Source organism: Bombina bombina, chromosome 1 (assembly GCF_027579735.1).
Source record: "Bombina bombina isolate aBomBom1 chromosome 1, aBomBom1.pri, whole genome shotgun sequence".
Lineage (NCBI taxonomy): Eukaryota > Metazoa > Chordata > Amphibia > Anura > Bombinatoridae > Bombina > Bombina bombina.
The window spans coordinates 1,393,518,440-1,393,539,292 of record NC_069499.1 but is presented as its reverse complement, the minus strand read 5'-3'; the positions used below and the strand labels follow the sequence as shown (position 1 = coordinate 1,393,539,292).

General features: G+C 43.3%; 1 protein-coding gene across 1 annotated transcript in view; it reads left to right on the top strand.

The window, feature by feature from the left end:
• MINDY1 (MINDY lysine 48 deubiquitinase 1) overlaps window positions 1-20,853 on the top strand; it is a 271,933-nt gene that overhangs the window by 39,885 nt on the left and 211,195 nt on the right. Inside the window, exon 4 of the mRNA XM_053704855.1 lies at window positions 1,703-1,767. Coding sequence (XP_053560830.1) covers window positions 1,703-1,767 — 65 coding nt within the window. The remainder of the gene's footprint in view (window positions 1-1,702; window positions 1,768-20,853) is intronic.

Genomic DNA, 20,853 nt, shown 5'->3' with positions numbered 1-20,853 from the left:
TCCCCCTCTCTTTTGCTCTTTCCACTCTTTTGCGCTCTCTCGCTATACCTCTCTTTTGCTCTCTCTCTCTCCCCCCTCTATTTTGCGCTCTCTCTCTCTCTCTCTCTCCCCCTCTCTTTTGCTCTCTCTCCCCCTCTCTTTTGCTCTCTCTCCCCCCTCTCTTTTGCTCTCTCTCCCCCCCTCTCTTTTGCTCTCTCTCCCCCCTCTCTCTCTTTTGCTCTCTCTCCCCCCCTTTCTTTTGCTCTCTCTCCCCCCCTCTCTTTTGCTCTCTCTCCCCCCTCTCTTTTGCTCTCTCTCTCCCCCCCTCTCTTTTGCTCTCTCTCCCCCCTCTCTTTTGCTCTCTCCCCCCCTCTCTTTTGCTCTCTCTCCCCCCTCTCTTTTGCTCTCTCTCCCCCCTCTCTTTTGCTCTCTCTCCCCCCTCTCTTTTGCTCTCTCTCCCCCCTCTCTTTTGCTCTCTCTCCCCCCCTCTCTTTTGCTCTCTCTCCCCCCTCTCTTTTGCTCTCTCTCCCCCCCTCTCTTTTGCTCTCTCTCCCCCCTCTCTTTTGCTCTCTCTCCCCCCCTCTCTTTTGCTCTCTCTCCCCCCTCTCTTTTGCTCTCTCTCCCCCCTCTCTTTTGCTCTCTCTCCCCCCCTCTCTTTTGCTCTCTCTCCCCCCCTCTCTTTTGCGCTCTCTCCCCCCCTCTCTTTTGCTCTCTCTCCTCCCTCTCTTTTGCTCTCTCTCCTCCCTCTCTTTTGCTCTCTCTCCCCCCCTCTCTTTTGCTCTCTCTCCCCCCTCTCTTTTGCTCTCTCTCCCCCCCTCTCTTTTGCTCTCTCTCCCCCCTCTCTTTTGCTCTCTCTCCCCCCCTCTCTTTTGCTCTCTCTCCCCCCCTCTCTTTTGCGCTCTCTCTCCCCCCTCTCTTTTGCTCTCTCTCTCCCCCCTCTCTTTTGCTCTCTCTCTCCCCCCCTCTCTTTTGCTCTCTCTCTCCCCCCTCTCTTTTGCTCTCTCTCTCCCCCCCTCTCTTTTGCTCTCTCTCTCCCCCCTCTCTTTTGCTCTCTCTCTCCCCCCTCTCTTTTGCTCTCTCTCTCCCCCCTCTCTTTTGCTCTCTCTCTCCCCCCTCTCTTTTGCTCTCTCTCTCCCCCCTCTCCTCTCTTTTGCTCTCTCTCTCTCTCTCTCTCTCCTCTCTTTTGCTCTCTCTCTCTCTCTCTCTCTCTCTCTCTCTCTCCTCTCTTTTGCTCTCTCTCTCCTCTCTTTTGCTCTCTCTCTCTCTCTCTCTCCTCTCTTTTGCTCTCTCTCTCTCTCTCTCTCTCTCTCTCTCTCTCTCTCTCTCCTCTCTTTTGCTCTCTCTCTCTCTCTCCTCTCTTTTGCTCTCTCTCTCTCTCTCTCTCCTCTCTTTGCTCTCTCTCTCCCCCTCTCTTTTGCTCTCTCCCCCTCTCTTTTGCTCTCTCCCCCTCTCTTTTGCTCTCTCCCCCTCTCTTTTGCTCTCTCTCTCTCTCTCCCCCTCTCTTTTGCTCTCTCTCTCTCTCTCCCCCCTCTCTTTTGCTCTCTCTCGCTCTCTCCCCCTCTCTTTTGCTCTCTCTCTCTCTCTCTCTCTCTCTCTCTCTCTCTCCTTGTGCTGTCTCTCTCCTAGTGCTGTCTCTACTGCGCATGACAGCTTCGGACAAACACACTTTTATAATATAGGATAACATGTTATTCACATATTAATAGTCTATTTTCTCTTATAGGAGACTGTGTTCTGTCTATTCAACCCCAGGAAAACTCAGAAGCGCTGCAGCTCAATTTCCAGCAGGTCAGTGATGCTTAGACACAAATAAGACTAATTTTATCGGAAATATGCCTCCATGTATTCACTTAAAGTTTAATTGGAATGCACCTTGAGATACCACTGACCAGTAATAAAATATTCTTTAGTGATTTATTAAACTTGGACTGGCAATATTTAACACACTTGATCTGACAAAATGGACTGAATAAATAACAAAATAAATATTCACAGCTAGACTGAATACTAGTCTAACAGCGATTTTTTTTTTTTTTTTTTTTTTTTTATTTAATAAAAAAACAATGCTAGCTAAACTTGTATTTCTTTCCTATGGCATGGAGAGTCCATGATGTCATTCCAATTACTAGTGGGATATTTAACTCCTGGACAGCAGGAGGAGACAAAGAGCACCCCAGCAAAGCTGTTAAGTGTAACTTCCCTTACCCATAATCCCCACTCATTCTCTTTGCCTTTGTCAATGGAGGATGTGCGAAGTTGGTGTCTGAAGATATTTAATCCTTTTATTGGTACTTTACTCTGCAAGCAAGGATTTGGGGCTATGCTGTATCCTGTCAATCTCTTTAGTAAGAGTAATGGTGACTATTAGCAGTTAGAAATAAAGCAAAGACAACCTCGCCGCTTTCTAACATTATTGCTACCCCTTTATAGAAAGCCAGGGTTGGTTACTCTGTTCTTTCTTTTTCTTCAGGTCCCTGATAAAGGGTGGAGTGCCTATCACACCTAAACAAGCTGTTCCTGCCCTGCATCTGGATCCACAGGTAAGTACATTTGCCTACTAGGTACTGAAGGAGAGCACTTTGGAGGTTAATTCCTCTTGTGGATTATCATATGGGACATATTATGACCTTTAGGGGTTAACTCTTGGGCAGCCTGGCAGGCAATGTTTTAATGAGACTGAAAGAAAATGTTAAGGGTTAATTTCCCCCCTTTTTTATTGGAGAGATTGGCTGAAGGGTCTATAACACATGTGAAAAACATAACGGTGTGTACTTTGTTTTTGATATTGGGCTATCAGTGCAGAGTTGAGGCTTAGAGATTTACGCTCTGTCGTTAGTGTTGTTTATGGTCGGACTGAATCACGCTTTTCTCTTGTTAGGTGTATCCAGTCCACGGATCATCCATTACTTGTGGGATATTCTCCTTCCCAACAGGAAGTTGCAAGAGAATCACCCACAGCAGAGCTGCTATATAGCTCCTCCCCTAACTGCCATATCCAGTCATTCTCTTGCAAGCTCTCAACATAGCTGGAGGTAGTAAGAGGAAAGTGGTAAAATACAGTTAGTTTTTTCTTCAATCAAAAGTTTATTATTTTTAAATGGTACCGGAGTGTACTATTTTATCTCAGGCAGCATTTAGAAGAAGAATCTGCCTGCGTTTTTCTATGATCTTAGCAGAAGTAACTTAGATCCACTGATATTCTCACATATGTCTGAGGAGGGAGAATGGTGTGCAGGGTATCCTGCAATAAGGTATGTGCAGTTGTTTTTCTAGGGATGGAATTTGCTAGAAAATGCTGCTGATACCGGATTAATGTAAGTTAAAGCCTAAATACATTGATTTAATAGCGACTAGTATCAGGCTTGCTATCAGAGGTATATACTCTGATTAATGTGCAATATAAAACGTTTGCTGGCATGTTTAATCGTTTTTATATATGCTTTGGTGATAAAACTTATTGGGGCCTAGTTTTTTCCACATGGCTGGCTTTATTTTTGCCTAGAAACAGTTTCCTGAGGCTTTCCACTGTTATAGTATAAAAGTTACAGTTGGTGCAGTTAAAATTACAAACTGTGACATTCAGCTTCCCTCAGCAGACCCCTGCATGCTATAGGACATCTCTGAAGGGCTCAAAAGGCTTCAAAAGTAGGAGCTGTGGCAGTTGTTATGACTGTTTAAAAAACATATTTTTCGTTTTGTTAATCTGTTTTTTGTATTAAGGGGTTAATCATCCATTTGCAAGTGGGTGCAATGCTCTGCTAACTTGTTACATACACTGTAAAAATTTCGTTAGTTTAACTGCCTTTTTTCACTTATTTAAAATTTTGGCAAAATTTGTTTCTCTTAAAGGCACAGTAACGTTTTTTTATATTGCTTGTTAACTTGATTTAAAGTGTTTTCCAAGCTTGCTAGTCTCATTGCTAGTCTGTATAAACATGTCTGACATAGAGGAAACTCCTTGTTCATTATGTTTAAAAGCCATGGTGGAACCCCATAGGAGAATGTGTACTAAATGTATTGATTTCACTTTAAACAATAAAGATCAGCTGTTATCTTTAAAAGAATTATCACCAGAGGATTCTGACGAGGGGGAAGTTATGCCGACTAACTCTCCCCACGTGTCAGACCCTTTGACTCCCGCTCAAGGGACTCACGCTAAAATGGCGCCAAGTATATCAAAGACGCCCATAGCGATTACTTTGCAGGAAATGGCGGCAATCATGGATAATACCCTGTCAGCGGTATTAGCCAGACTGCCTGAATTCAGAGGAAAGCGCGATAGCTCTGGGGTTAGACGTAATACAGAGCGCGCAGATGTTTTAAGGCCCATGTCTGATACTGCGTCACAATATGCAGAAGCTGAGGAAGAGCTTCAGTCTGTGGGTGACGTCTCTGACTCGGGGAAACCTGATTCAGATATGTCTACTTTTAAATTTAAGCTTGAGAACCTCCGGGTGTTGCTTGGAGAGGTTTTAGCTGCTCTGAATGACTGACACAATTGCAGTGCCAGAGAAATTGTGTAGACTGGATAAATACTAAGCGGTGCCGGTGTGTACTGACTTTTTTCCAATACCTAAAAGGTTTACAGAAATTATTACTAAGGAGGGGGACAGACCCGGTGTGCCGTTTTTCCCCCCCCCTCCTATTTTTAGAAAAAATGTTTCCAATAGACGCCACCACACGGGACTTATGGCAGACGGTCCCTAAGGTGGAGGGAGCAGTTTCTACTTTAGCAAAGCGTACCACTATCCCTGTCGAGGACAGTTGTGCTTTTTCAGATCCAATGGATAAAAAATTAGAAGGTTACCTTAAGAAAATGTTTATTCAACAAGGTTTTATCCTGCAGCCCCTTGCATGCATTGCTCCTGTCACTGCTGCTGCGGCGTTCTGGTTTGAGTCTCTGGAAGAGGCCTTTCAGACAGCTACTCCATTGACTGAAATACTTGACAAGCTTAGAACACTTAAGCTAGCTAATTCTTTTGTTTCTGATGCCATTGTTCATTTGACTAAACTAACGGCTAAGAATTCTGGATTCGCCATCCAGGCTTAAATCTTGGTCAGCTGACGTGATTTCAAAGTCTAAATTACTTAACATGCCCTTCAAGGGGCAGACCCTATTCGGGCCTGGTTTGAAGGAAATTATTGCTGACATTACTGGAGGTAAGGGTCATACCCTTCCTCAGGACAGGGCCAAAACAAGGGCCAAACAGTCTAATTTTCATGCCTTTCGAAACTTCAAGGCAGGTGCAGCATCAACTTCCTCTGCTACAAAACAAGAGGGAACTTTTGCGCAATCCAAGCCGGCCTGGAAATCTAACCAGGCCTGGAGCAAAGGCAAGCAGGCCAGAAAGCCTGCTGCTGCCTCTAAGACAGCATGAAGGAACGGCCCCCTATCCGGCAACGGATCTAGTAGGGGGCAGACTTTCTCTCTTCGCCCAGGCGTGGGCAAGAGATGTTCAGGATCCCTGGGCGTTGGAGATCATATCTCAGGGATATCTTCTGGACTTCAAAGCTTCCCACCCACAAGGGAGATTTCACCTTTCGAGATTATCTGTAAACCTGATAAAGAAAGAGGCATTCTTACGCTGTGTGCAAGACCTCCTTATAATGGGAGTGATCCATCCAGTTCCACAGATGGAACAAGGACAGGGATTTTATTCAAATCTGTTTGTGGTTCCCAAAAAAGAGGGAACCTTCAGACCAATTTTGGATCTAAAGATCTTAAACAAATTCCTCAGAGTTCCATCGTTCAAAATGGAAACTATTCGGACAATCCTACCTATGATCCAGGAGGGTCAGTACATGACCACAGTGGATTTGAAGGATGCTTACCTTCACATACCGATTCACAAAGATCATCATCGGTTCCTAAGGTTTGCCTTTCTAGACAGGCATTACCAGTTTGTGGCTCTTCCCTTCAGGTTAGCTACAGCCCCAAGAATTTTTACAAAGGTTCTGGGGTCTTTTCTGGCGGTCCTAAGACCATGGGGCATAGCAGTGGCCCCTTATCTAGACGACATCCTGATACAGGCATCAAACTTGCCAAATCTCATACGGACATAGTGTTGGCATTTCTGAGGTCGCATGGGTGGAAATTGAACGAGGGAAAGAGTTCTCTATCACCCCTCACAAGGGTTTCCTTCCTAGGAACTCTGATAGATTCTGTAGAAATGAAAATTTACCTGACTGAGTCCAGGTTATCAAAGCTTCTAAATTCCTGCCGTGTTCTTCACTACATTCCGCACCCTTCGGTGGCTCAGTGCATGCAAGTGATCGGCTTAATGGTAGCGGCGATGGACATAGTGCCATTTGCGCGCCTACATCTCAGACCGCTGCAATTATGCATGCTCAGTCAGTGGAATGGGGATTACACAGATTTGTCCCCTCTGCTAAATCTGGATCAAGAGACCAGAGATTCTCTTCTCTGGTGGCTATCTCGGATCCATCTGTCCAAAGGTATGACCTTTCGCAGGCCAGATTGGACAATTGTAACAACAGATGCCAGCCTTCTAGGTTGGGGTGCAGTCTGGAATTCCCTGAAGGCTCAGGGATCGTGGACTCAGGAGGAGAAACTCCTCCCAATAAATATTCTGGAGTTAAGAGCAATATTCAATGCTCTTCTAGCTTGGCCTCAGTTAGCAACCCTGAGGTTCATCAGATTTCAGTCGGACAACATCACGACTATGGCTTACATCAACCATCAAGGGGGGACCAGGAGGTCCCTAGCGATGTTAGAAGTCTCCAAGATAATTCGCTGGGCAGAGACTCACTCTTGCCATCTATCAGCGATCCATATCCCAGGTGTAGAGAACTGGGAGGTGGATTTTCTAAGTCGTCAGACTTTTCATCCGGGGGAGTGGGAACTCCATCCGGAGGTGTTTGCTCAATTGGTTCATCGTTGGGGCACACCAGAATTGGATCTCATGGCGTCTCGCCAGAACGCCAAGCTTCCTTGTTACGGATCCAGGTCCAGGGACCCAGAAGCGACGCTGATAGATGCTCTAGCAGCACTGTGGTTCTTCAACCTGGCTTATGTGTTTCCACCATTTTCTCTGCTCCCTCGACTGATTTCCAAAATCAAACAGGAGAGAGCATCGGTGTTCTTGATCGCGCCTGCATGGCCACGCAGGACCTGGTATGCAGAGCTGGTGGACATGTCATCCTTTCCACCTTGGCCTCTGCCTCTGAGACAAGACCTTCTACTACAAGGTCCTTTCAATCATCCGAATCTAATTTCTCTGAGACTGACTGCCTGGAGATTGAACGCTTGATTTTATCAAGGCGTGGCTTCTCCGAGTCAGTCATTGATACCTTAATACAGGCACGAAAGCCTGTAACCAGGAAAATCTACCATAAGATATGGCGCAAATATTTTCATTGGTGTGAATCCAAGAATTACTCATGGAGTAAGGTTAGGATTCCTAGGATATTGTCCTTTCTCCAAGAGGGTTTGGATAAAGGATTATCAGCTAGTTCTTTAAAGGGACAGATTTCTGCTCTGTCTATCCTTTTGCACAAGCGTCTGGCAGAGGTTCCAGACGTCCAGGCATTTTGTCAGGCTTTGGTTAGAATTAAGCCTGTGTTTAAACCTGTTGCTCCTCCATGGAGCTTAAACTTGGTTCTTAAGGTTCTTCAAGGAGTTCCGTTTGAACCCCTTCATTCCATTGATATGAAACTTTTATCTTGGCTCGTAGAGTCTCTGAGTTATCAGCTTTACAATGTGATTTTCCTTATCTGATTTTCCATACAGATAAAGTAGTTCTGCGTACAAAACCTGGGTTTTTACCTAAGGTAGTTTCCAACAAGAATATCAATCAAGAGATTGTTGTTCCATCATTGTGTCCTAATCCTTCTTCAAAGAAGGAACGTCTTTTACATAATTTGGATGTAGTCCGTGCTTTAAAGTTTTACTTACAAGCGACTAAAGATTTTCGTCAAACATCTTCCATGTTTGTTGTTTACTCTGGACAGAGGAGAGGTCAAAAGGCTTCGGGAACCTCTTTCTTTTTGGCTTCGGAGCGTAATACGCTTAGCCTATGAGACTGCTGGACAGCAGCCCCCTGAAAGGATTACAGCTCATTCTACTAGAGCTGTGGCTTCCACCTGGGCCTTTAAAAATGAGGCTTCTGTTGAACAGATTTGCAAAGCGGCGACTTGGTCTTCGCTTCATACCTTTTCAAAATTTTACAAATTTGATACTTTTGCTTCTTCGGAGGCTATTTTTGGGAGAAAGGTTCTACAGGCAGTGGTCCCTTCCGTTTAAGTACCTGCCTTGTCCCTCCCTTCATCCGTGTACTTTAGCTTTGGTATTGGTATCCCACAAGTAATGGATGATCCGTGGACTGGATACACCTAACAAGAGAAAACATAATTTATGCTTACCTGATAAATTTATTTCTCTTGTGGTGTATCCAGTCCACGGCCCGCCCTGTCCTTTTAAGGCAGGTCTAAATTTTAAACTACAGTCACCACTGCACCCTATGGTTTCTTCTTTCTCGGCTAGTTTCGGTCGAATGACTGGATATGGCAGTTAGGGGAGGAGCTATATAGCAGCTCTGCTGTGGGTGATCCTCTTGCAACTTCCTGTTGGGAAGGAGAATATCCCACAAGTAATGGATGATCCGTGGACTGGATACACCACAAGAGAAATAAATTTTTCAGGTAAGCATAAATTATGTTTTTCTTCATAAATGTAAAGAGTCCACAGCTGCATTCATTACTTTTTGGAATCCAGAACCTGGCCACCAGTAGGAAGCAAAGACATCCCAGCCAAAGGCCAAAATACCCCCCTTCCCTCATCCCCCAGTCATTATTTGCCTTTCGTCCCAGGAGGTTGGCAGAGAAGTGTCAGAAGTTTTTCAATAGTCTTAGTAGTACTCTTCGGCATGGGACTGGAGTTTTAAGTATTCCTGTCAGCCTCTCAGTGAGAGCATGGATGGAAGTTAGAGTCCAGAGATGCAGGGAGAGTCTTTCTGGGAAACCATCCCGACTCATATTAACAGCTCCACAAGCAATCAGCGTTGACGAGTTTTGCTGCCTGCTTTCTTCTCTCAAGTCGATGGCAGAGGCGACGCTACTATCTGTCACACTTGAAGGGCCGTGTTCCTGTTCCACGGTGTAGATTCCGGTAAGATTGTTTGTTTCAATTTCTTTTTTTATGATTGCCTGGTATTACAAATGTTTTCCCGAGAGGCTGCCACCTTGCGGGACTAACTATAACTCAGGGTCTCAGTGAGGCTCCTTTTGTATCTTGGAATCAAGGGTTAATATCTCCTGTGGGGGGTTATTGAACAGGGTTTTTTTTTTAAACATGTTTATGTGTGGTGTTAATAGTGGAGTACACCTAGCGCCTACTAAATAAGACCTCTGGCTTTGATAATTTGACACCTAGTTGTCAAAATGGAAAGATGAAACTAATAAGGTATACCAAAGCGCCAACTATACGAAGGCTGGGTCTGGACCTAATGCAATATTGTCAAACGATTACAATAAACAATTCATTGAGTACACAAATAAGTTAAAAACATGGATCCATGTATAAACAATCAAATTTATACAACAATAATAGCTAAATGAATAGTTAAAACAAATAGTTATGTAACGGATATAGCATTTAAAATTGTGCAAACATTGCTCTTAAAAATATTCATAAAAAATTCCAAATTTAGTATAAGGCTCACAACAGAAATTCAACTTTGTGTTTACCATATACACATACACAAATTTGTACAGCAATAATAGCTAAATGAATAGTTAAAACAAATAGTTAAATAGCAGATATGGTATTTAAAATTGTGCAAACAATGCTCTTAAAAAATATTCCTAAAAAATTCCAAATTAAGTATAAGGCTCACAACAAAAATTCAACTTTGTGTTTACCACATACACATAATAGGTGAAATATATTAGTCAGTTATATAATATTATCTAACCAATAATGTTCTCGATTCTATGCAATTCTATGTACACTATTTTTGCACACAACTTTTTTGATACACATTCTTTACATTGGCTTATTGCTGTCACAATATTTTTTACTTGACAATGCGTATGTGGTAAACACACAGTTAAAGGTCTTACTCAGAGCCTTACACATTAGTCACTATTGGCAATATTTAGTATTGCATAGAATCGAGAACATTATTGGTTAGATAATATTATATAACTGACTAATAGATTTCACCTATTATGTGTATGTGGTAAACACACAGTTGAATTTTTGTTGTGAGCCTTATACTTAATTTGGAATTTTTTAGGAATATTTTTTAAGAGCATTGTTTGCACAATTTTAAATACCATATCTGCTATTTAACTATTTGTTTTAACTATTCATTTAGCTATTATTGCTGTACAAATTTGTGTATGTGTATATGGTAAACACAAAGTTGAATTTCTGTTGTGAGCCTTATACTAAATTAGGAATTTTTTATGAATATTTTTAAGAGCAATGTTTGCACAATTTTAAATGCTATATCCGTTACATAACTATTTGTTTTAACTATTCATTTAGCTATTATTGTTGTATAAATTTGATTGTTTATACATGGATCCATGTTTTTAACTTATTTGTGTACTCAAATTGTTTATTGTAATCGTTTGACAATATTGCATTAGGTCCAGACCCAGCCTTCGTATAGTTGGCGCTTTGGTATACCTTATTAGTTTATGTGTGGTGTTACTTAGGCTCTTTTCTAGGAACATAACGGCCTTTACTGTTGAGCATGCCTTTTCTGGACCGCACGGTGCACCTGGTGACCGGGCGTGGTCACGTTTTGACTCTCCATTTCTGCATTCCTGACCGTGTGGCGACGGAACATTTCTGGTCCGCTGGTGTTTTTTCCTAGGAGGTGGTAAGTGCCCCAGCTGTTGTGGGTGTCAGGTGCCATTAACTTTTCTTATTTGGTTCATTTTTTTTGTATTCAGTATCCCAGTTATGGAGGATTCTGATAATGGGGAGATGAACGTCTCTGACGAGTCTATTTCTCGTGAGGAATACGAATTGGCCCGGGTGATACATGCCCTTCAGTTATGTTCAGAATGCCGTTTTAGCGTGCTCAATTCCTCGTGATCGGGGAATCAAGGAGCAGCTGAGCCATCCGTCTCTGGGGGTCCCGTTCCCCGAGTGGCGAGTTCCCTACCACCAACTCTTACTACACATGCAGGTAACCCAGATTTTGCTTATCCTTCTCTGGAAAGTGGCTTGTTCCCCTTCTTGATTAGAGTTTGAACACTGCTGATTTGCATTCTTAATTCCTTGGATATCTTTTTATATCCCTTTCCTGTTTTATACAGTTCAACTGCCTTTTTCCCCACAGATCCTTTGACAATTATTTTTCTTTCCCCATGACTCAGAATCCAGAAACATCCGTGCAGCACTGGATGAAAGATGCACTGGTCTGTCAGGAGTCCAGAAACTCATTGACCTTTTATACACAAACACACACACACACACACACACTAATTACAAGCAAACATATCACAGGTGAGGATGGTTACCTTTAATAGCTATTCAAACCCCTTTGTGTCAACTTGTGTGCATGTTATCAGTACAAATCACCAGGGTATGTAAACTTTTGATCAGGGTCATTTGGGTAGTTTCTGTTGTCATTATGATTTAAAAAGAGTAAACACAGTTGATTGATAATAAATGGCTTCAGCCAAACACTAACCATGAGTGAAAGAAATGTTTTTATGTTACCATTCATATTCTCTGAAAAATGGCCAAGAAATCATAAACTGTATGTGCCCTTCCCTTTGGGGGGTTGTTTGGTCCTTCTTATGAAGGGGGGGGGGTTCCTCCCTCTGGAGGGTTGTTGTCCTGTCTTGTGTGCAGGAGGTTGGAACAGGTGGTTTTTTTTATCCTGTAAGGGTGAGCAGTTTGCTTTTCTGGCTTGTGCTGTTCTTTCTGTGGAGTTTGGAATCTTCATGTTGAGACTGTCAGTTATGATGGGTTCTCATAGGAATCTTCTGCATTTGAGATGTTCATCTCCTATAGGTTATCTTTGGCAGTACCTATTTGAGGAGCTCTTGGGTTAGCACATCAGTTATGTGGGGGTGTCAATTTCACCCCATTCCGTCCTTCCCTAGGGGTTGGAGTTTGGGGTCCTTTCTGTTCCCCTGTTTTTCAGACCTGCATGTCGCTTGGGCTGGTCTGGTGTGGAGCAGGATCTGAGATAGGTGGTCATCCTCGGGCCTTTTATGGTTCGGTGGGCCTTTTTATGGTTCGGTGAGCCTTCTTGAGGTTTTGTGCTTTCTCCATGTCAAGATATTTGAGAAAGACTGATGGCTTTTGGGTAGCCTGTGATGTGCCCACAGTCTGGCAATTATGATTTGATATCTCTTTTCAGCCTCTCTTACTTGCTGGCAAGTATTCTTTTCAGAGTCATCCTGGTATGACTGTAGCGTGTGGGTTGACTGAGGTGTTCACTCATCTGGGCTTTCTGCACGTGTTTGATCTGTGAATATTTCGATATTCTGAGTTATCTGTGACTTGAGGACTTTGTCTTCAGTTGTCTTTTAAGATGTATTTGTATTTAGGAGAAGTTTTCTTCTCGGTTTCTGTTCCCGGTCTTAACCTTGTGTTTTCTGTGTATTCCAGGGTTTGACCTGCTGTTTTGGTCTAGTGGTGAGCTTAGCGGCTCACTACCTGAAAACTGAGAGTTTGCATACCCACTATGGGTGCTGTGGTTTCTCATTGCCTGCCTGTTTCTCAAGACCGTTTCGGGTCTCTCCGAGCTTGGCTTGGTTCTCAGGTTCTTTTTTTGCTTTTTTTTTTTCCCTTTGGAACCGGTTGCGCTTTATTTGGGGTCCCTTCGGGATCCTTGATTTTTTTTTTCTTTCACGTTTTCTCCTTTTTTGGGGGAGAGTGTTTGGTGCTTGATCCCTTTCTCTAGTAAGGGGTGGGATGTTGGGCACCGAGTGCTGGGCGGCGGTGTCTCCTAGAGGCGGGTTGGCTCAGAGTCCTTTCTGCGGTCTCTAGCAAGGTCTTATGGACTATCTGCTGGTCAGTGTCCGTTTTCTGAGTTTTTTTTTTTTTATCGGCTTCAGACGAAGCGTTTTTTTTTTGGGGTAGGCTTTGTAGGCCTGCTGCCCTAAGAATGGGGCCACCTTTTGTACCCTCCCGTTTTGCATTCAGTGTCCTCTATAACATGTGTATTGTTTTCCCAAAAGTAATGAATGCAGCTGTGGACTCTCCATTTATGAAGAAAAACCTAAATTATGCTTACCTGATAATTTTCTTTTCTTCAGATGGAAAGAGTCCACAGCTCCCCGCCTGTGTTTTTCTATGTGGCGTCTGTTATTTTTATTCTTCTGGCACCTTTTCACCCTGATATTTCTTCTACTGTTCCTTGTTCCTCGGCAGAATAACTGGGGGATGAGGGAAGTGGGGGGGGGGGGGTATTTGGGTCTTTGTGTGGGGTGTCTTTGCCTCCTCCTGGTGGCCGGGGTCTGGATTCCCAAAAGCAATGAATGCAGCTGTGGACTCTTTCCATCTGAAGAAAAGAAAATCTTCAGTTAAGCATAATTTGTTTTTCAGTGGCACAGTTTATTTCTAGTTCGATCACGTGACCGCCCTTCCACTTGTATGAGAGTGGAATGAATAGCCTATGTGTATGTTTTTACTGCTCTATGTATAAATGATCACATGTTGGGGCACTAGTAATTCTGTACCGATCCGGATTCAGCTTTCCAGGGCTTACAGCCATCCCTGACAGCGGATTTGCAGTTCGTATTGGGAACTTTTTCAGCTATGGACACTGACCAAGATTCTGTTTCTCTGGACAAATGCCTATTATGTTTAGAGGCTAAGTTGTTTTGCCTATGCAATTTTGTTCCTCATGTTTAGCTAAGAATCTAAAATTAAAAGATAAATTACTTCCATCTGAGCTATTCGTCTATCAGGATAATGCTGTTCAGGATATGCTGCAGCTTTCTCCTCATTCGTCCCAAGCCTTAATGATTTCACATAAAGTGCCCTGTGATTCCTCTCAACATCCTGGAGGTATTTATTTGCCAGGAGATTTTGCTGCACAGATTACCTCTGCGGTGTCTGTGGCTTTAGCTACTTTTCCCTCTTCTGGTAAGCGTTAGAGGAAATCTAGACATAATTTTGCTAGTAAGGTTTCTGACCCCTCTAAATCTGCGCTGGTCAACCTTTCCAAGATGTCTGATGAGGAGGATACTTCAGTAGCTTCTGAAGGTGAGATCTCAGACTCTGATACTATGGGGGAAAAATCTTCTGAATCTGAAGAAGTAAATTTCAGATTTAAGCTTGAACATCTCCGGTTGCTACTAAAGTAGGTTCTAGCTACTTTGGATGACTCTGAACCTTCGGTTGCCGTCAACCCTAGAAAGTCTTCTAAACTTAACAGAGTTTATGATTCTCCCTCTTCTGAGGATGTTTTTCCTGTTCCAGACAAGATGACTGAAATCATAGCTCAGGAATGGGATAAGCCATGGGTTTCTTTTTTACACTTCCCCTGTCTTTAAAAAGATGTTTCCTGTTGCTGACTCCATTCGGGACTCAGGCGCATGGTGCCTGAAGTAGAAGGAGCTATCTACTCTAGCTAAAAGAACTACATTTCCTATAGAGGATAGTTGTTCTTTTAAGGATCCCATAGATAAGAAACAAGAGGCTTACTTAAAAAAGATGTACATCCACCAGGGTTTACAGTGGCAACCTGCGGCAAGTATTGCTACGGTTGCGGGTGCAGCATCTTACTGGTGCGATGCCCTGTCTGATCTGATATCAGAGGAAAGTATGATTGAGGCGATCCAAGATAGGATCAAAGCTCTTAAATTAGCCAATACCTTTATCTGCAATGCCAACATGCAGGTAATTAGACTGAGAGCTAAGATGTCTAGTTTCACTGTTCTAGCTCGTAGAGCTCTCTGGTTAAAATCTTGGTTGGCTGATGTATCTTCAAAGGCCAAGCTTTTGGCTTTACCTTATCAAGGTAAGACCCTATTCGGTCCCGGTCTGGCGGAATTCATTTCAGAGATTACGAGTGGAAAGGCTTTCTTTCCTACATTAGGACAAGAAGAATAGACCTAACGGTCGACAGACTTCTAATTTTTTTTTCCTTTCCAACTTTAAGGGACAGAAGTAGTCTTCCTCTTCTTACAAACCAGACCAATACAGGTCCTCTTGGAAGTCACGCCAGGCTTGAAATAAGGGAAAACAAAACAAAAAGCCTTCCGCTGACACTAAATCAGCATGAAGGATCCGCCCCCGATCTGATTTTGGATCAAGTGGGAGACGGGCTTTCCTTTTTTCGACAGGCTTGGATACACAATATCCCAGATCCGTGGGCCGTGGACATAGTATCCCAGGGTTACAAAATAGGACTCAAGCCTTGTCCTCAATGGGGCAGCTTTCTCCTGTCAAGACCAGGTAAAAAGGGAGGCCTTCTTAAATTGCGTAGAGGACCTATCCTCCCTGGGAGTTATTGTACCAGTCCCTCTAGAGGAACAAGGTCAAGTATTTTATTCAAATCTCTTTGTGGTTCCCAAATAGGAGGGAACTTTCTATCCAATCCTAGACTTAAAGGGCCTCAACAAATTCCTCAGGGTTCCGTCCTTTTAAAATGGAAACTATTCGTTCCATTCTTCCATTGGTTCAGGAAGGTCAGTTTATGATGACTATAGACCTGAAGGACGCGTATTTACATGTCCCCATTCACAGGGATCATCACCAGTTTCTAAGGTTTGCCTTTCTGGACAAGCATTTCCAGTTTGTTGCACTTCCGTTTGGTCTTGCCATGGCTCCCAGTATATTCAGCCATTCTGGGGGCTCTATTGGCAGTGATCAGATCCCAGGGTATTGCTGTGGTGCCTTATCTACACAACATCTTGGTTAAGGCGTCATCTTTTCAACTAGCAAAATCTCATACAGAGATGTTGTCTTTTCTACGTTCCCATGGGTGGAAAGTGAATCTGGAAAAGAGTTCTCTAGTTCCAGCTACAAGAGTGTGTTTCCTAGGGACAATCAAAGATTCCCTGTCCATGAAGATTTTCCTGACGGACGTCAGAAAATCCAAGCTTCTTGCCATTCTCTCCAGTCTGCTATTCGTTCATCAGTGGCCCAGTGTTTGGAGGTGATTGGTCTGATGGTGGCTTTAATGGACATCATTCCCTTTGCTCGGTTCCATCTGCGACCGCTGCAGCTTTGCATGCTCAGTCAATGGAACAAAGACCATTCGGCTTTATCGCAGAGGATAAATCTAGATCCCCTAACAAGAGACTCTCTCGTGGTGTATTTCACAGGAACATCTGTCTCTGGGCACTTACTTCCTGAGACCTTCTTGGGTGATTGTGACTACGGATGCCAGCCTGGAGCTGTTTGGGGTTCTCTAAAAGCTCGGGGCCTGTGGTCTCGAGAGGAGTCTTCTCTTCCCATAAACATCTTGGAGTTTAGTGCAATCTTCAGTGCCTTGACAGCATGGCCTCAATTATCTTCAGTCCTTTTGCACAAACGTCTTGCAGACTTGCCAGATGTTCATGCTTTTGTTCAAGCCTTGGTCAGAATCAGGCCCGTGTTTAAACCTGTTGCTCCTCCTTGTAGCCTTAACCTCATTCTCATTGGAAAGTTTTTTGTTTCTTTTACAAGATATGCTGAGTCCACGGGTTTCATCCTTACTTGTGGGATTTTTCCTCCTGCTAACAGGAAGTGGCAAAAAGCACCACAACCGAGCTGTTACATAGCTCCTCCCCTAACTCCTCCCCTCAGTCATTCTCTTTGTCTATGCTAGTAATAGGAAGGGTAAAGTGATAGTGGTGATAAAATGATAGTTTTATTTTCTTCAATCAAGATTTTTTTTATTTTAAATGGTACCGGTGAGTACTATTTGGCTCAGGGGAGATATGGAAGAAGATTTCCCCCTGAATTTGATGATTTTAGCAGCAGTTACTAAGATCAATTATGGTTCCCACAGATCTGAAGGTAATATGGGAAAATTCTTCAGTGTGGAGAACAGTCTCATGCAGCAAGCAGCATTTGAGGTATGTTTCAGCCTTTTTACTTCTGAGGAGATTTAATATATCAGAACTGGCTGATTGATTTCCACATAGTGGGAACAGGGTAAGCAGTAGTCCTATATGCAAAAGGTTGTTACTGTACTCCTGGGTGTTTGTTTTCTAATACTTATGCAACTCAAAGGCAGCATATAATTAAGACACTGGGGTATATTACTAATTTTTTATTATATATCTAAACAAAAGGATGGCTTTTATTGTGTTTTGGGGACCACATGGCAGTTTAAAACGTTTTACATGAGGTAGTTTAAATTTCAGTGCGACGTCCATTGTGGGCGGGGCCTATTTTTGCGCCTCAGATGCGCAGTTTACACTGAAGGAGACAGCAGACATTTGCTCCGGTTGGGCCCTATCTGTGTTCTATACTATCCGGATTGGTGTCGATTCATATGGCAGTGTTCTGGGGCAGGTAGGCTGTGGCGAGGTGCAGGGGTCTTTATTTAGCAAAGTGTAATTGTTTTGCTTAAATGTTCCTCTAAAGTGTAAAATTCTGCTATTGCATTTAGCATGCAATAATTTTTGGCAACTCTGCATTTATATTCATAGTTTGTTTTTGTTTTTTAACGTTTATAGACTTCTTAGTGTGTTTGGAAAAAAAATTGTGCGCTTTTATTTCTTAAAGGCGCAGTACCCGTTTTTTACAAAAACTGACATTGAGGAAACTCATTGCTCTATGTGTTTAGAAGCCATTGTGGAACCCCCTCTTACATTGTGTACCTCTTGTACTGATATATGAGCCTTACACTGTAAGGAACATATTTTAGGAAATGAAAGTATGTCTAAGGATGATTCTCAGTCTGAAGAGAATCAGGATATGCCATGTAATTTTCCTCAAGTGTCCCAACCTTTAACACCCACACAAGTGACACCTAGTACATCTAGTGCGTCTAATTATTTTACTTTGCAAGATATGGCTGCAGTTATGTCAACTACTCTCACTGAGGTATTATCTAAACTGCCAGGTTTGCAGGGTAAACGCAGTAGGCCAGGTATTAACGTAAATACTGAACTCTCTGATGCTTTAGTAGCCATTTCCGGTGTACCCTCACAATACTCTGAATTGAGGTTTAGTGAATTATTGTCTGAGGGAGAAATTTCAGATTCAGGGAATATGTTACCTCAGACAGATACGGACTTAGCGTCCTTTAAATTTAAACTTGAACACCTTTGCCTGTTGCTCAGGGAGGTCCTAGCGACTCTGGATGATTGTGAACCTATTACAATTCCTCCAGAAAAATTGTGTAAGATGGATAAATATCTAGAAGTTCCTAATTACACTGTTTTTCCAGTTCCCAAAAGAATTATGGAAATTGTTAGAAAGGAATGGGATAGACCAGGCATACCGTTCTCTCCCCCTCCTAATTTTAAGAAAATGTTTCCCATATCAGACTCCATTAAGGACTCTTGGCAAACGGTCCCTAAGGTGGAGGGAGCAATATCTACTCTAGCTAAGCGTACAACTATACCTATTGAGGACAGTTGTGCTTTCAAAGACCCTATGGATAAAAAATTAGAGGGTCTTCTAAAGAAATTATTTATTCACCAGGGTTTCTTGTTACAACCTGCTGCCTGCATTGTTCCAGTAACTACGGCGGCGGCTTTCTGGTTTGACGCCCTTCAGGAGTCTCTGAAAGTAGAGACGCCCCTAGACGACATTTTGGACATAATTAAAGCTCTCAAACTAGCTAATTCTTTTATCACAGATGCTGTTTTTCAGATTACTAAATTAGCAGCAAAAAATGCAGGCTTTGCCATCTTGGCGCGCAGAGTGCTATGGTTAAAATCGTGGTCTGCTGATGTATCATCAAAGTCTAAACTGTTAACTATTCCTTTCAAGGGTAAGACCCTGTTCAGCCCTGAATTAAAGGAAATCATTGCTGACATTACTGGAGGTAAAGGCCACGCCCTACCTCAAGACAAACCTCTTAGGATGAGGGGTAAACAAAATAATTTTCGTTCCTTTCGAAATTTCAGAGGAGTACCCTCTGCTTCCCCTTCCACCAATAAGCAGGAAAGAAATTTTGCTCAATCCAAGTCTGTCTGGAGACCTAATCAGACCTGAAATAAGGGTAAACAAGCCAAAAAGCCCGCTGCTGCTACCAAGACAGCATGAAGGGGCAGCCCCCGATCCGGGACCGGATCTAGTAGGGGGCAGACTTTCTCTCTTTGCTCAGGCTTGGGCAAGGGATGTGCAGGATCCCTGGGCATTAGAAATTGTGACCCGGGGTATCAAATGGAATTAAAAAAATTTCCCCCAATAGGGAGATTTAATCTTTCACGTTTGTCTGTAGACCAGACAAAAAGAGAGGCGTTCTTACACTGTGTAAAAGACCTCTATTCCATGGGAGTAATTTGTCCAGTTCCAAAACTGGAACAGGGACAGGGGTTTTACTCAAACCTTTTTCGTGGTTTCCAAAAAAGAGGGAACTTTCAGACCTATTTTGGATTTAAAGTGTCTAAACAAATTTCTCAGGGTCCCATCGTTCAAGATGGAGACTATACGAACAATCTTACCAATGATCCAGGAGGGTCAATACATGACATGAAGGATCATCATCAGTTTCTAAGGTTTGCCTTTCTGGACAAGCATTATCAGTTTGTGGCCCTTCCCTTCGGGTTGGCCACAGCTCCCAGAATCTTCACAAAGGTGCTAGGGTCCCTTCTAGCGGTTCTCAGGCCGCGGGGCATAGCAGTGGTGCCCTATCTGGACAATATTTTGGTTCAGGCGTCAACTTATCATCTGACCAAATCTCACACGGACATCGTGTTGTCATTTCTAAGAACTCACGGTTGGAAAGTGAATATAGAAAAGAGTTCACTTGTTCCACAAACGAGAGTTCCATTCTTGGGAACTCTGATAGACTCAGTAGACATGAAAATATTTCTGACGGAGGTCAGAAAATCAAAGATTCTAAATACTTGCCGAGCTCTTCAGTCCATTCCTCGGCCATTAGTGGCGCAGTGTATGGAGGTCATTGGGTTAATGGTAGCAGCGATGGACATCGTTCCGTTTGCTCACTTTCATCTCAGGCCACTGCAACTGTGCATGCTCAGACAGTAGAATGGGGGTTATGCAAATTTATCTCCTCAGATAAATCTGGATCAAGAGACCAGAGACTCTCTTCTTTGATGGTTGTCACAGGATCATCTGTCCCAGGGAATGTGCTTCCGCAGACCATCATGGGTTATAGTGACAACAGAGGCCAGCCTCTTGGGCTGGGGTGCAGTCTGGAATTCCCTGAAGGCTCAGGGAACTTGGACTTCGATGGAGTCTCAGTTGCCAATCAATATTCTGGAACTGAGAGCAATATTCAATGCGCTTCAGGCGTGGCCTCAGTTGGCACTGACCAAGTTCATAAGATTCCAGTCGGACAATGTCACGACAGTAGCATATATCAATCATCAGGGGGGAACAAGAAGTTCTCTTGCGATGATATAGGTATCAAAGATAAGCCGATGGGCAGAGATTCACTCTTGCCATCTATCAGCAATCTATATCCCAGGAGTAGAGAACTGGGAGGCGGATTTTCTAAGTCGTCAGACTTTTCATCCGGGGGAGTGGGAACTCCATCCGGAGGTGTTTGCATCGTTGATTCATCAATCGGGCACACCGGAATTGGATCTGATGGCATCTTGACAGTATGCCAAACTTCCACGCTACGGGCCCAGGTCAAGGGATCCCCAGGCTGTACTGCTCTAGCAGTACCTTGGTCGTTCAACCTGGCTTATGTGTTTCCACCATTTCTTCTCCTGCCTCGTGTGATTGCAAGAATCAAACAGGAGAGAGCTTCAGTAATTCTAATAGCGCCTGCGTGGCCATGCAGGACTTGGTATGCGGAT